At 36.9% G+C, this 14064-nt stretch overlaps 1 protein-coding gene across 8 annotated transcripts in view; it reads right to left on the bottom strand.

Moving 5' to 3' along the window:
- NNT (nicotinamide nucleotide transhydrogenase) overlaps positions 1-14064 on the bottom strand; it is a 107447-nt gene that overhangs the window by 36608 nt on the left and 56775 nt on the right. For all 8 annotated transcript variants that reach the window (XM_008262180.5, XM_008262181.5, XM_008262179.5 and 5 more), the window contains exons 14-17: positions 13355-13550; positions 11336-11569; positions 10058-10218; positions 7239-7418 (exon numbers count right to left, since the gene is read on the bottom strand). In XM_008262180.5, coding sequence (XP_008260402.1) covers positions 7239-7418; positions 10058-10218; positions 11336-11569; positions 13355-13550 — 771 coding nt within the window. The remainder of the gene's footprint in view (positions 1-7238; positions 7419-10057; positions 10219-11335; positions 11570-13354; positions 13551-14064) is intronic.

Genomic DNA, 14064 nt, shown 5'->3' with positions numbered 1-14064 from the left:
AATAAATAAATAAATAAGACCTAAATGAAAGATCTCTGTGAGTGAGATGCCAGTGGAAAGAATGGGCCATCAAAGAAGGAGGTACCTTTCTCTGAAGGGAGGAGAGCACTTCCACTTTGACTATGGCCTTGTCTAAATAAGATTGGAGTTGGCGAACTCAAAAGGCTTCCATATCCTTGGCAACTCATGACAAGAGCCTAGGGAGATTACTGACACCATAAACAAGAATGAGTCACTGTGCACTTACTCCCCATGCAGGATCTCTGTCCTTAATGTGTTGTACTATGTGAATTAATGGTATAAGTAGTAATCAAACAGTACTTTTACACTTTGTGTTTCTGTGAGGGTGCAAACTGTTGAAATCTTTACTTAATATATACTAAATTGATCTTCTGTATATAAAGATAATTGAAAATGAATCTTGATGTGAATGGGATGGGAGAGGGAGCGGGAGATGGGAGGGTTGCGGGTGGGAGCGAAGTTATGGGGGGGGGGAGGTACTGTAATCCAAAAGCTGTACTTTGGACATTTATATTTATTAAATAGAAGTTAAAAAAAAGAAATACTACATTTGTTTATGCCAGGTGCTAGACCAACGACAATAAACACAAAGGTAAATTGTAAGTGGCACCTTAAAATACCTTTTCTGCAAAATAAGAATTGTATTTCCCACCTCCAGAATGAATGTGGGGATTAAATGAGCTAATATTTGTAAAGCACCTAGCATAACGCCTTCAGTATTGTGCTAATTTTGAGTAGTTCTTTCATTTGTGCTATTATTTCAAACTACTATTTACTGTGAAGCACTACCATGAAGAAATAATTTCTCATATTAAAAGAGCACAAGCCAAGACTCAACAGATTTATGTGAAAAGTCAGAAATCAGGAGAATTTGGAAGAAAAAAAAATTTTTATCATCATAGTCTAAAAATATGGCAGGCCTCCCTTTGTTGAGTTCTCATTGTTTTGTAATCCCATCGACAAGCAGAGCACATGTGACAGAATGAGCACCATGGGCATCACTAGTAAGAACTGTGGTGAAAATTTGTGGATCTCAACTTAGCAATATCAAAAACCAACAAAAAGATCTTATTTCCTTTGACCTTAAATTGCACTTACAAAAATTTGACCAAAGGAAATAATCAAAGATGCACAAGGAAAAATAATATATCCAAATAAAGTTGAAAAGAGATAATAAAATGGACTTGGATAAATAGATTATAGTATATCTATGTGCTATAACAGATAGATCATAAAAATTATTAGAAAACTAAGCAGAATATTAAATCTAAATTGGAAAAATAAATACATTATCTAAAACTTATTTAAACATATGCAATGAAAAGACTAGAATTAGAATATTAAACATTAAGTGATAATTGGAGTTTAGATAAGTTACTTTATTATTTACCCTTTTCTGTTTCTTCCAAACATTTTATATTAGGGAACTTTTACTTTTGTAATTAGAATTTTTTTAGGAATTAAAGTTTCATGTGCCATTGAATCCAAGTTAACATAAGAATACTTTAAAAAGTTCCTAAAACTGTAGAACTAAAAGATGTTTATTTTGGTGCAAAACAAATTTGAAGCCCATTCATAGTTTTGCATAATATACATTTCCATGAAGACCATCATACAAACCTATTAATATATTGTTAATACAAACAGAGTATTAGTTTGACTCACTATATTTACAGTCACAGATAGCCATAAGGATTATCTTGCAAGTGGTAAAGGCAGTACAGGAATAAAAAAAATCTGCCATATGTTAAAGGAAAGTGGCATGCACGAGGCAGGAGAAATAGAAAAGAAACACAAAAATCAAAGAGAATCATTTACTTAGAAAACCTTTCTTTTATAAAGGAAATTACATAACAATATGATTACAAAACATAACAATATTTACTGACCAGTAGTTATACAGAAATAAAATACTTTGTTGATTTAAAAAGAACTATGAAAGAATAGAAAAAATAAGAAAAAGATGAGATAATTTCACATGAAAGACAGTACTTTCAACAAGGGCCCCTTACAACCTTATTCTAACTATATTTACGGATCTATTACTGTAAGAGTCACGGTGGTAACTATAATTAATAATAGGAGAAATTAAATAAAAATATAAAAGGAAGAGAAATAAAAGAGACAACAGATATTTGGGAGACATGATGACAAATTTAAGAACCTAAAAAAAATCAATTAGGGCTTTTAAAGTCTGGTGTCACTGGGGCCTGCCTTGGTGTCCGGATGTGGAGGTGAGCATGATTTGTGCAGTCCACCCAAGAGGCTTCCATTTCTGTCACCTTCACTCTAGTTCTATGGACTCCAAAAGGTCACTTAACCTTTCTGGGTTTGAACTGCCTCTATGAGTATTAAATGGGAGGGCTGTGATAAGTTTTAAGGTTCTGGGGCAGGCATTTAGCCTTGCAGTTAAGTCTACCACATCTCATATGAAAGTATTTGAGTTTTATTCCCAACTCTGGCTCCTGACTCTAGCTTCCTGTTAATGTGCACCCTGGGAGGCAGCAGGTGGTGATTCAAGTAGTTGGGTCCCTGCTATCTATGTGGTAGAGCTGGATTGAGTTCCTGGGCCCAGGCCCAGCTGCCAACCTTATGGGAATTTGGGGAGTGAACAGTGGATTGGAATGCTCTATCATTTGTCTCACTGCCTTTCAAATAAATAAAAAATTAAGGCCAGTGTTGCAGCACAGTGGATTGGGCTATCATTTGTAATGCTGACATCCCATTTCTAAGTGCAGCTTCAAGTCCCAGCTACTCTGCTTCTGATCCAGCTTCCTATTAATGTGCTTGGGAAGGCATCAGAAGATAACCCAAGTATTTAGGCTCCTCCTCTGTCATCTTTGGTGGGAGGCCAGAATGGAGTTCTTGGCCCTTGACTTGGGCCTAACCCAGCCCTGGCTGCTGCAGGCATTGAGAAGTGAATCAGCAATTATGTGGGTATTTGGGGACAAAACCAGCTAAAGGAAGATCTCTCTCTCTTTCCATATCTCTATCTCTCTTTCAAATAAATGGAAATAAAAAATTTAAAATATATATAAAAAGCATTTAAGATAAAAGTAGAAAAGAAAAAGAATACTTGGGACTCCGGCATCCCACATCTGAGTGCCTCTGTTCCTGAAAGCTGTGGGCAATGGAACAAGTAGTTGGATCCTACCATTACCATTGCTATTCAATATAGTCCTGAAAGTTTTAGACAGAACCATTAGGCAAGAAAAAAAATCAAAGGGATACAAATTAGAAAGGAGGCGCCTGCAGCGCTGGCACCCCAGGTTCTAGTCCCAGTTGGGGCACCGGATTCTGTCCTGGTTGCTCCTCTTCCAGTACAGCTCCCTGCTGTGGCCTGGGAAGGCAGTGGAGGATGGCCCAAGTGCTTGGGCCCCTGCACCTACATGGGAGACCAGGAGGAGGCATCTGGCTCCTGGCTTTAGATCAGCGCAGCACACCGGCCGTGGCAGCCATTTAGGGGGTGAATCAAAGGAAGGAAGACCTTTCTCTCTCGCTCTCTCTCTCTCACTGTCTAACTCTGGCTGTCAAAAGAAAATAAAAAATAAAAAATAAATTAACTAATAAAAAAAATTAGAAAGGAGGAAGTCAAAATATCCCTATTTTCAGATGACATGATTCTATATATAGGGAATCCAAAAGACTCCACTGAGAAACTATTGGAACTCAGAAAAGAGTTTGGTAAACTGGTATGATAAAAATTAACACACAAAAAAAATCAATAGCCTTTGTAAACACAGACAATGCCTTAGCTGAGAAAGAGCTTCTGAAATTAATCCAACACACAATAGCTCCAAAAAAAGTAAATAGCTTGGAATTAATTTAACCAAGGATGTGAAAGATCTCTATGATAAAAATTATAAAACATTAGAAATAGAACAAGACACAAAAAAATAGAAAAATTTTCCATGTTCATGGATTGGAAAAAATCAATATCATCATACTACTAAAAGCAATTTACAGATTCAGTGTGATTCCAATCAAAATACCAATGACATTATTCTCAGATTTAGAAAAAATGCTGAAATTTATGGAAACAAGAGACCTAGCATAGCTAAAGCAATATCATACAATAAAAACAAAACCAGAGGCATCATAAAACCAGATTTCAAGACATACTAAAGGGCAGTTATCATTTTACAGCCTGGTACTGGAACAAAAACAGACATGTAGGCCAAAGGAACAGAATAGAAACTCCAGAAATCAATCCATGCATCTACAACTAACTTATCTTTGACAAAGGAGCTAAAATCAATCCCTGAAGCAAGGACAGTCTCTTCAACAAATGGTGCTGGGAAAACTGGATCTCTGCATGCAGAAGTATGAATCAAGACCTCTACTTACACCTTACATAAAAATCCACTCAAAATGGATCAAAGACCTAAATCTATGACTCAATACCATCAAATTACCACAGAACATTGGGGAGATTTTGCAAGACATTGGCATAGACAAAATCTTCTCAGAAAAGATCCTAGAAGCATAGGCAATCAAAGCCAAAATTAACAAATTGGATTATATCAATCTGAGAAGCTTCTGCAATGCAAAAGAAACACTCAACAAAGTGAAAAGGCAACAGACAGAATGAGGAAAAATATTTGCAAACTATGCAGCTGATAAAGGATTAATATCCAGATTCTATAAAGAGCTCAAGAAATTCAACAACAACAAAACAAGTAATCAAATAAGAAATGGGCAAAGGACTTGAACAGGCATTTTTCAAAAGAGGAAATTCAAATAGCCAACAGACACAAGAAAAAATGCTCAGGATCACTAGCCCTCAGGGAAATGCGAATCAAAACAACAATAAGGTTTCACCTCACCCCCATTAGAATGGCTCTCATACAGAAATCAACAAACAAATACTAATGGCAAGGATGTGGTGAAAAATGTATCCTAACCCACTGTTGGTGGGAATGTAAACCAGTGCAGCCACTGTGGAAGACAGCATGGAGATACCTTAGAAATCTGCATATATACCTACCATATGGCCCAGCCATCCCACTCCTGGGAATGTACCCAAAGGAAATAAAATTATCATATGAAAGAGTTAACTGAACCCCCTTGTTTATAGCGGCTCAATTTACAATAGCTAATATATTGAACCAACACAGATGTCTATCAACTGATGACTGGATAAAGAAATTATGGTATATACATACAGAGTACTACTCAGCTATAAAAAAAATGAAATGCTTTCTGTTGCAACAAAATGGATTCAACTGGAAACCATTATATTTAGCGCAATAAGTCAGTACTAAAAAGACAGATATTATGTGTTTTTCCTGATCTGGAGTAACTAACAGAGTACCTAAAATATAATGTATTGGAATGAAGTGCGCATTTTGAGATTTGATGATTGTTTATAGCCCTTGTCTCATCTGTTTAGGCACAGTATCTTTTTCTTCATGTTATTTGTTGAACTATTTACTTAGTGTAGGGTTAACTTTATGAGTATAAAGTGTACTGAAAAAAGATCTTTGTAAAAATTAAGTGCAAGAATAGGAGAGGGAGGAAGGGTAGGAACAAAGGTGGAAAGGAGGATAGGATGGGAAGCATCACTATGTTTCTAAATCTGTATATATGAAATACATGAAACTTGTATAACAAATAAAATTTTTTTAAAAAGTGGTTGGGTCCTTGCCAGCTGTTTGAGAGACCTGGATTGAGTCCCTGGCTCCAGGTTTTGGCTTGGTCCAGGTCCAGCTTTTGCAGGCATTTGGGACGTGAACCAACAAATAAGAGCTATCTTTCTCCCTCTCTGCCCCTCCCCACTTTTCTCTGTCTTTAAAATAAAAAATAGGGGCTGTGACATAGCCTAGTGGGTTAAACCACTACCTACAACATGGGCATTGTCAGGTTTGGTGGCTTTTAAGTACAAATATTTTTAAAGAATAGAAAAATGCTTTGATTATACTGGAAATTCATTTGGGAGCAGGTTCCAGTCCCAGATGCTCCACTTACAATTCAGTTCCCTGCTAATGTGCCTGGAAAAGCAGCAGAGGATGGCACAAGTCCTTGGGCCCCAATATCCACATGAGAGACCCAAAAGAAACTCCAGGCTCTTGGCTTTGGCCTGGCCCAGCCCTCACTATTGTGGCCATTTGGGGAGTGAACCAGTGGATTAAGGCCACTACTTACACCACCCCACACCCTGCTAACTCTGCTTTTCAAATAGATAAAAATAAATCTTTTAAAAATAAAATAAACAAATAAACTAAATCAATATATAAAATAAAATAAATACAAGACCTCCCCCAATCCCTACCCATATTAGTTTGCCACTGGCTTTGTCAAAATTCAAATTCTCCCCATTTAATTTTAAAATCTTTTTTCCAACAAACCATACTGAAGTAATAATGAAATTTTACTGCCCCCTACTGGTCCTCAAATTCACTAAATAAAGCACAAAGCAGTTAAAATTCATTTTTAGAAAAAAAAAAAAAAAAAACAACTGAATTTCCAGTATAATCAATGCATTTTTCTATTCTTTAAAAATATTTGTACTTAAAAGCCACCAAACCTGACAATTTTAAGCAGGATCAACAACCTCTACCTTTCCAAAATCACTGAAAATTTTGGGCAATTTCATTTAAAAATCTCTTGTAAATCTGTACCATCAAATCCTTTGTTTTACAATATGGCCAAAGAAACAAAGTATTTTTATGATACTAAATTATAATGAGATTTTCAATTAAAATATAAGGAAAATTCTAAGTTATAAGAGTGTTTTTAATATTGTAGCAAAAGAATGAACACAGAATATTGTTTTCTGTTTAAATTATTTATCATATGAAATCATACACTTATTTCACATATCTACACGTTTGTACTTTAAATGTTATTCAAAACTATTATTTAGAAAATGGTATCTATAATTTGAAAAAGCTTCCTAGCTAGACTTTTAATTATTTGTAGGACATCTTCTTGCTTTCAAGAAGAGAATTAGAGTACCAGGTACTCTAATATTGGATGCGAGTGTCCAAAGCAGTGTCTTAACCACTATATCAGCATCTGTCCCAGATTTTTAACTTTATATCTAATTTTCCTAATTCTCTACAGTTGTGTACTTTAAAAAGTCTTAGAAGATTATTAAAATTATTTCCATTGAAAACAATTAAAATTGACATACTCATTTCTACTGCAAATAAATGATAAGCACATCCACATTTCTAGAACATCATTTTTTTCTCTTTAACATATCCGTTTCTTACCACACACATGATGTATGACAGGATAGCACCAGATGAGCCAATGAGAGCGCCTACGATGGTAAGCAGGTTATTGTTGAGCAGGAAGCCCTCCGCACACAGAGCCCAGCCTGAGTAGCTGTTCAGCACAGTAATGACAACAGGCATGTCAGCACCCCCTATAGCAGCCGTCAAAGTCACACCCTAGGATGAAAATCACAGCAGAACTCAAGATTAATAATATTAAAATAAACCTCTAACATTTTAATTCTTTTAAAAATATTTTATTAAAAAAATTCTTTTATTTACTTATTTGAGAGGCAAAGCTACAGACAGAGAGGGAGAGATAGAAAGGTCTTCCAGCCACTGTTTCACTCCACAAATGGCCGCAATAGCTAGAGCTGAGCCATCCAAAGGCAGGAGCCAGCAGCTTCTTTCAGGTCTCCCAAGTATGTACTTTCCCAGCCCTTAAGCAGAGAGCTGGATAGGAAGTGGAGCAGCCAGGCCAGTTCATGGCCTGGGATGCTAGAACTGAAGGTGGAGGCTTAGCCTACACCACAGCGCTAACCCCACGTCTTAGTTCTTAATCATTCTAGTTTTCCAAGTAATACATTTACTTAGAAGTTCTACTTCTGGTAATGACCAAGACTTCCTATATGACCAGCTCTCCTACAGACAATAATAACTAATAACTAATAATAACTGATAACTAATAATAACACTAAGCCATCCCACCTACCCAAAAATCCCTAAATAAAGGCAGTGATGAAAAACGGGCAGAAACTGGAGAGGGGCTACACGAGGAAAAATATAGAACACTAAGTGAATTTCCCAATTGTTACTTATGTCTTTAGACTAAAGGTAGGCCCCCATGGGTATCAAGTGCAGTAGCTAAAACTAATACATGACTCATCTGAAGATCCCAAGGATAGGGTTTGTGATGATTAAAATATCTGAAAAATGAGAAGGAAAATGCTATCAAGAGGCAAACTACAGAGAGGGAGCTCCAATTCTGTGTGCAAACTCCACCCAAATTATCTGGCTGACTCTTGAACTATGTGTATGGCAGGTAGACTCCAAGCAATCCTGTTAAGGATAAAATAGCAGAGATTTTAGCTTCCCCCACCAAACAGGAGTAGAAATTTAAGTCTGGCCAAGTTAACTCCCTACAAAAACAAATAAATAAAAGTTACCATCAATTCTCTTTGGGCAAATGCAAAATTTACAGTTTCTATAATGTTTCATTAACAATGTCCACCATGCAATCCAGAATTACTAAACCCAGGAAAGAAAAAAGGATAGTAAGGGACAAATATTTTTCTTTTTATTCTTCATACTCCTTCATTTTTTAGTTTCTTACAATCTCAGTATATTCATATATTACTTATTTTAGCCAAAAGCAAATAATATGTATAAAATACTTTTTTTTTTCAAATAAAAATCTATTTTATTTTTAAGATAATAAAGAAAAACCCTATCACTCAATACTTCTTCTTACTTGGACATTCTCACAGAGCTAATAAGTATAGTATCTTTTAAATATATTCACCACTTCTCAAAAACCATAATTCTTGAAGTTTTATATTTCTAAACAACAGATTTTCAGACTTTCTTTTAACTCTTCTGCTTTATTAGATTTAAAATATCAAAATTCTGCTTCTAAAAATAAAACAAAAACCAATGATATCTAAGCCAGAATAAAACTGGATCATCAGTATTTATATAAAGATAAAATTTTGAGATCCTTCTTAGTGTTCCAAAGTTTCTGTACTGAAATCATGACCTAACTCTTATGATCACAAAAAAATAAGTACTATCACTGGCGCCGTGGCTCAATAGGCTAATCCTCCGCCTTGCGGCACCGGCACACTGGGTTCTAATCCCGGTCGGGGTGCCGGATTCTGTCCCAGTTGCCCCTCTTTCAGGACAGCTCTCTGCTGTGGCCCGGGAGTGCAGTGGAGGATGGCCCAAATGCTTGGGCCCTGCACCCCATGGGAGACCAGGAGAAGCACCTAGCTCCTGCCTTCGGATCAGCGCAGTGTGCCGGCCACAGTGCGCCAGCCGTGGCGGCCATTGGGGGGTGAACCAACGGCAAAGGAAGACCTTTCTCTCTGTCTCTCTCTCTCTCACTGTCCACTCTGCCTGTCAAAAAAAAAAAAAAATAAGTACTATCAAGTTTCTGAATCAAGGAGTCAGTAAATGTTTAAAAAGCAATCATGGTATGTCTAATTTTGTGCTAGGAACTCCAGATAATTTTTTTAATTTAAAATATAAACCTTGTCTACAAAGTATATAATAAACTAGAGGAATATGATGTGATCAGTGAAGAATGACACAGTACTACATATAACAGTATCCTACACTGGTATGACAAAGAGCTAAACTGTAACATACAGATAACTTTAAAAATGCTATAAGTATTAATATACTAAACACAAGAATTAGTGAGAAAAAGGAATATCAAACCTATCATGAAAGACCTCAGTGAAGTCCCTCACTGAGCACACTGGGTCAGTTAACTGCATTTCATTTTATACAATTATCTGATTTGGTGTCATATCTTTCAATGAATGTGCAACAAATGAAGAGAGACTGCCTAACACTGTCTTGGGATATTTCAGACTATGTTTTGGGTATTGTATAAACCCCAAAGCACTATTTTGTAGGCTTGTCACCCAGTAGGCACCTAATGAATAGAATAGAAACCCTGGGCTTTTTAAAACTCTTATTCACCAGCCAGAGGTGAGTATCAAACCCAGATATTCCAATGCAGTTCATGGGTGTCTTAACTATTAGGCTGAACACCTGCCTCAGTATGCACTTTTCAGTCCCTGACATCTTACCATGATAGCAGAGAGAGCAGACACAGAGCCCAGACAGGTAATGCCGGTCGTAAAACTCGGATCCATCATGAATGGTATTATTCCACCCACACTAGCAGCCAGCAAGCCTGCATTGAGTAAATGCCTTCCAGGTAGGAGAAGAGGGGCAGATTTCAGTATACCTAGAACCAAGCACACATAAAACTCAGAATGCAGAATGTGTCATAAGAAACTTCTCACAAGCATACTCAAGTGCATGCCATTCCAACCTAAACTACCAAAATCCAATGTTAGAATAATACTGTGGTATTACAATAAGATATTAATTTATATAACCAGATATGAAACATGAAAACAAATTAGAATTATTATACATAACAAACATTAAAGGGAGAGAGGAAAAATATGGTTCAACTCAACTGTTCTTTTCCTGACTTGAACCACACATTTCTCTACTCTTTATTACTGAATCTTAAAAAGTGATTTTTTTTCCCGTATGACCAATACAGAAGTGTGGTTTTAGCTATTTAAAACTTCAATACAGAGTCCTAGTACATTAGCCTTTCCGATTGTATCAACTGAGCCCAAGGGAGCAGAACCCTAATTTGTTAATTATTTCTAAAGACAAAGAATGAAACAAGAATGTTATAGACTTGAAGTTCTTTTACGCTTTTTATGTTTCATGCAAGTCCCCCACCTAATTTTAATGACTTCGTTTCTGAGAAGCAAAACCATATTTTTAAATCGCTAACTAGTTTTTCTAAACACTCATATTTTTGTTAAAACAATAAAAGCAGCCTCTGTGGATTTTTTCTGCACTTATATTTCCATGATATACTTTAGCAGAAGCAAAAGTTGCCATGCTGCAGCCCTGAAATGTGTGTTTGTATTCAAAATTACTGTCTGCTAATCACAACACCTTATTCAGCAAGGTACTCTCTATTCTGGAAAACCTATCAAGTTCATTTCTATGAACTCTATAGAGATATTTCTAATCAAAGTTATCAAGAAGTTTTTATTTATATGTATTGTCAAATGTCAAGTACATCAATTTCCTCTACATCAATTTCCATTCACTATTTAATTTCAACAGTGGCTGCCTGGAGAAATAAATAGCTTCAAAGTTTTTTGAGCCTTTTAAGGGTCAGCAAAGGGGAAAGAAAAACTTTTACATATTTCTGAGTATCATACAAACACTCTTCACTTAACAGTTTCTACTGTTATACTATTTTCTGAAATTGAAATGGATCCACAAATACCCTCAACAATAGATATTTACCTGTAGGTTGAGTTACTTACCCTGCAATTTCCCATAGGCAACAAGAGACCCACTAAAGGTAACACCACCAATGTAAGTGCCAAGGTAGGCCACAATCTTGGTGAGATTTGCTGTTGCATCCATGGCAAAATGTGGATATTCTACAATGTACTCAGCTATGCAAGTAAGTACAGCTGCTAAACCCACTAAACTGTGGAAAGCAGCAACTAACTGAGGTAAATCAGAAATCTGGATGCGTTTGGCAATTGTCAATCCTGTTGGGAAATGAAGGTCAAGGAGAGATTAAAACTTGACAGAACTTTGAGGAATAGCCACAACAAAGATCACATTTAAGGGTCGCCATAGCTATGACCAATAACCTTTGCCTTACTCCTAGTATAGGCTAAATATTTTCTACAGTGGCTGTACAGAATGTAAAGCCATTGACTCTATATGTATACCCAGCACAGCTAACAAGGTCCACTATAATGAGCACAAATACATAGCATCAATGACAGTCTCTTCCCCTTACTAACTACAATTCCCTAACAAACACTTCTTCACATTATTCAAAGCTCCAATCAGATCCCCTTATATTTTCCACTATGAATGAACATCACAGACTCTGTCCTCTACAGCCAATGCTTGCTCCTGTGCACACAGAAATAGCTGCAATATGAAGATAGCATTGGTTTTCAAATGGGTGAGCGGGAGCCAAGTTCAAAGGTAAAGAAAGCAAAAATTATGGGTAGTAAATTCCCAAATTAGGAGATAGCAAAGAGTTTCATGGCTACAAGTGGGTGATGGAGAAGTGGGTTCAAAATACTCGCTAGGATCAAGTCTAAAGAACTTCCCTGGGGCCAGCACTGTGGTGAAGAGGGTAAAGCCACTTCCTGCAGTGCCAGGATCCCATATGGGTGCCAGTTCAAGTCCCAGCTGCTCCACTTCTGATCCAGCTCTCTGCTATGGCCTGGGAAAGCAGTGAAGATGGCCCAAGTCCTTGGGCCCCTGCACCTGTGTGGGAGACCTGAAGAAGCTCGTGGAACCTGGCTTTGGATTGACTCAGCTCTAGCCATTGCAGCCGACTGAGGAGTGAACCAGCGGATGGAAGACCTCTCTCTCTCTGCCTCTCCTCTCTGTGTAACTCTGAGTTTCAAATAAATAGATAAACCTTTAAAAAAATAAATAAATAAAGTCCAGACTTATGTCATTTTGTTATTTCATAGTGTAAATATTCTAACTAGGGCCGATTTTAATCTACCAATGTGATTTCATGGAATGTAGAATTGGGAGAAGATGTACAGTAACCCACCATTACAGTATTTCTACTGCACACATACAAATAGATATAAATGACCTCATGAACATAGGCAATAAAATCTAGTCAGTTGGAAAGATGAATTTCTAGTTTTTTTACCTTATTTTATAATTCAATTTATTTGGTTTTGAGTTTACATAATTTAAGTATTAACAATGGTTATATTCAAAATCCAGCTAGCAAAATTCCTAAACATTTGAAAGTCAGCGGAGCACTAAACCAAAATTAAAATAGTGGTTTTCCTGCTGGCCCACATGTTTTCAAAGTTTTTAACAAGTAACTGAGGTAGCATCTCCTGCTGTTACTTATACCTCACAGAACAAAAGATGACCTGTACCCAATCCTCATACATATGTAACTATTCCAAATCCCCCATTCAACTATTAGCTAACTGGACACAGTAAGTGAAGGAAAATAAGAACTATATACAGGGCATTTTATGGCCCACTCGTTTGACTCAGTTGATGCGCACAATATTGCTAAATGCTTACATTAGGTTGAGAATTTTCTCAACTGTATGGAATTTTCACCAAAACATATATTTGTTGAAACAATTTCCATTAAGAGAATCTAATTCCTTCACTTATATGGGCCTCACACAGAAATATATGTTCAGCAATAAAGATGCTACTATTGAAAGGTATTACTCCTAATGTAGTTCTCCCAAATCTATGAACCTAATTGCCTTCAGGTGTTTGCAGGGCATGCATTCACATAAAGGAAAAATCCCACAAATACTTACCAATGGTACCACCCAAAGCCATTGCACCAGACATCTGAGCTAACAATTCTGGGCATGGTTTTAGGCCTCCTAAGGTGGCTGCCAGACCTCCAGCAACCCCAACCATGCCCAATGCATTGCCAAGACGCGCTGTTCCCTGGGTAGAAAGGCCAGCCAGGGCCCCAACACAGCACAAACCCGAACCTAGGTACATGATCTTTTCAGGGGAAAGGGGAAAGAGAGATTACTTTTTTTTGACATTTTAAAATAAACTTTATTAAGGTATAACTTACAGTAAGATGTTCTCATTCTACATGTACAGTTTACTGAGTTTCACGGATATGCACTCACCTGTAATTACCATTACAGTCAAGACATAGAACATTTTCTTGATCCTAAAAAGATTCCTCTTATCCATGTTCGGTCAGTCCCTGCTGTTCCCCCCGTACACCAGGCCCCAAGCCATTTCCCCCATCCCAGGAAACTACTGATATGCCTCTGTCACTATAGATCAGTTTTTCCCTTTAAAGTATTTCATGTAAATAGAATCATACAGTATTTACTTTTTTATTTCTGCCTTCTTTCCATTGGTCTGATGCTTTTGAGATTCATCTATGTTGTTTGGTGTATCAGTGGTTCATTTCTTTTTATTACTGAGCAGCACTCCACTGTATGGCTACCTCATAGTTAGCCATGTACCTGCTGCAGGACATTTGAATTGTTTCCAGTCT

This window comes from Oryctolagus cuniculus, chromosome 14 (genome assembly GCF_051225735.1).
Source record: "Oryctolagus cuniculus isolate XC-2025 breed Fujian yellow rabbit chromosome 14, ASM5122573v1, whole genome shotgun sequence".
NCBI classification, from domain to species: domain Eukaryota; kingdom Metazoa; phylum Chordata; class Mammalia; order Lagomorpha; family Leporidae; genus Oryctolagus; species Oryctolagus cuniculus.
Note: the sequence above shows the minus strand (reverse complement) of the source record. Positions and strands in the feature narration are given on the sequence as shown.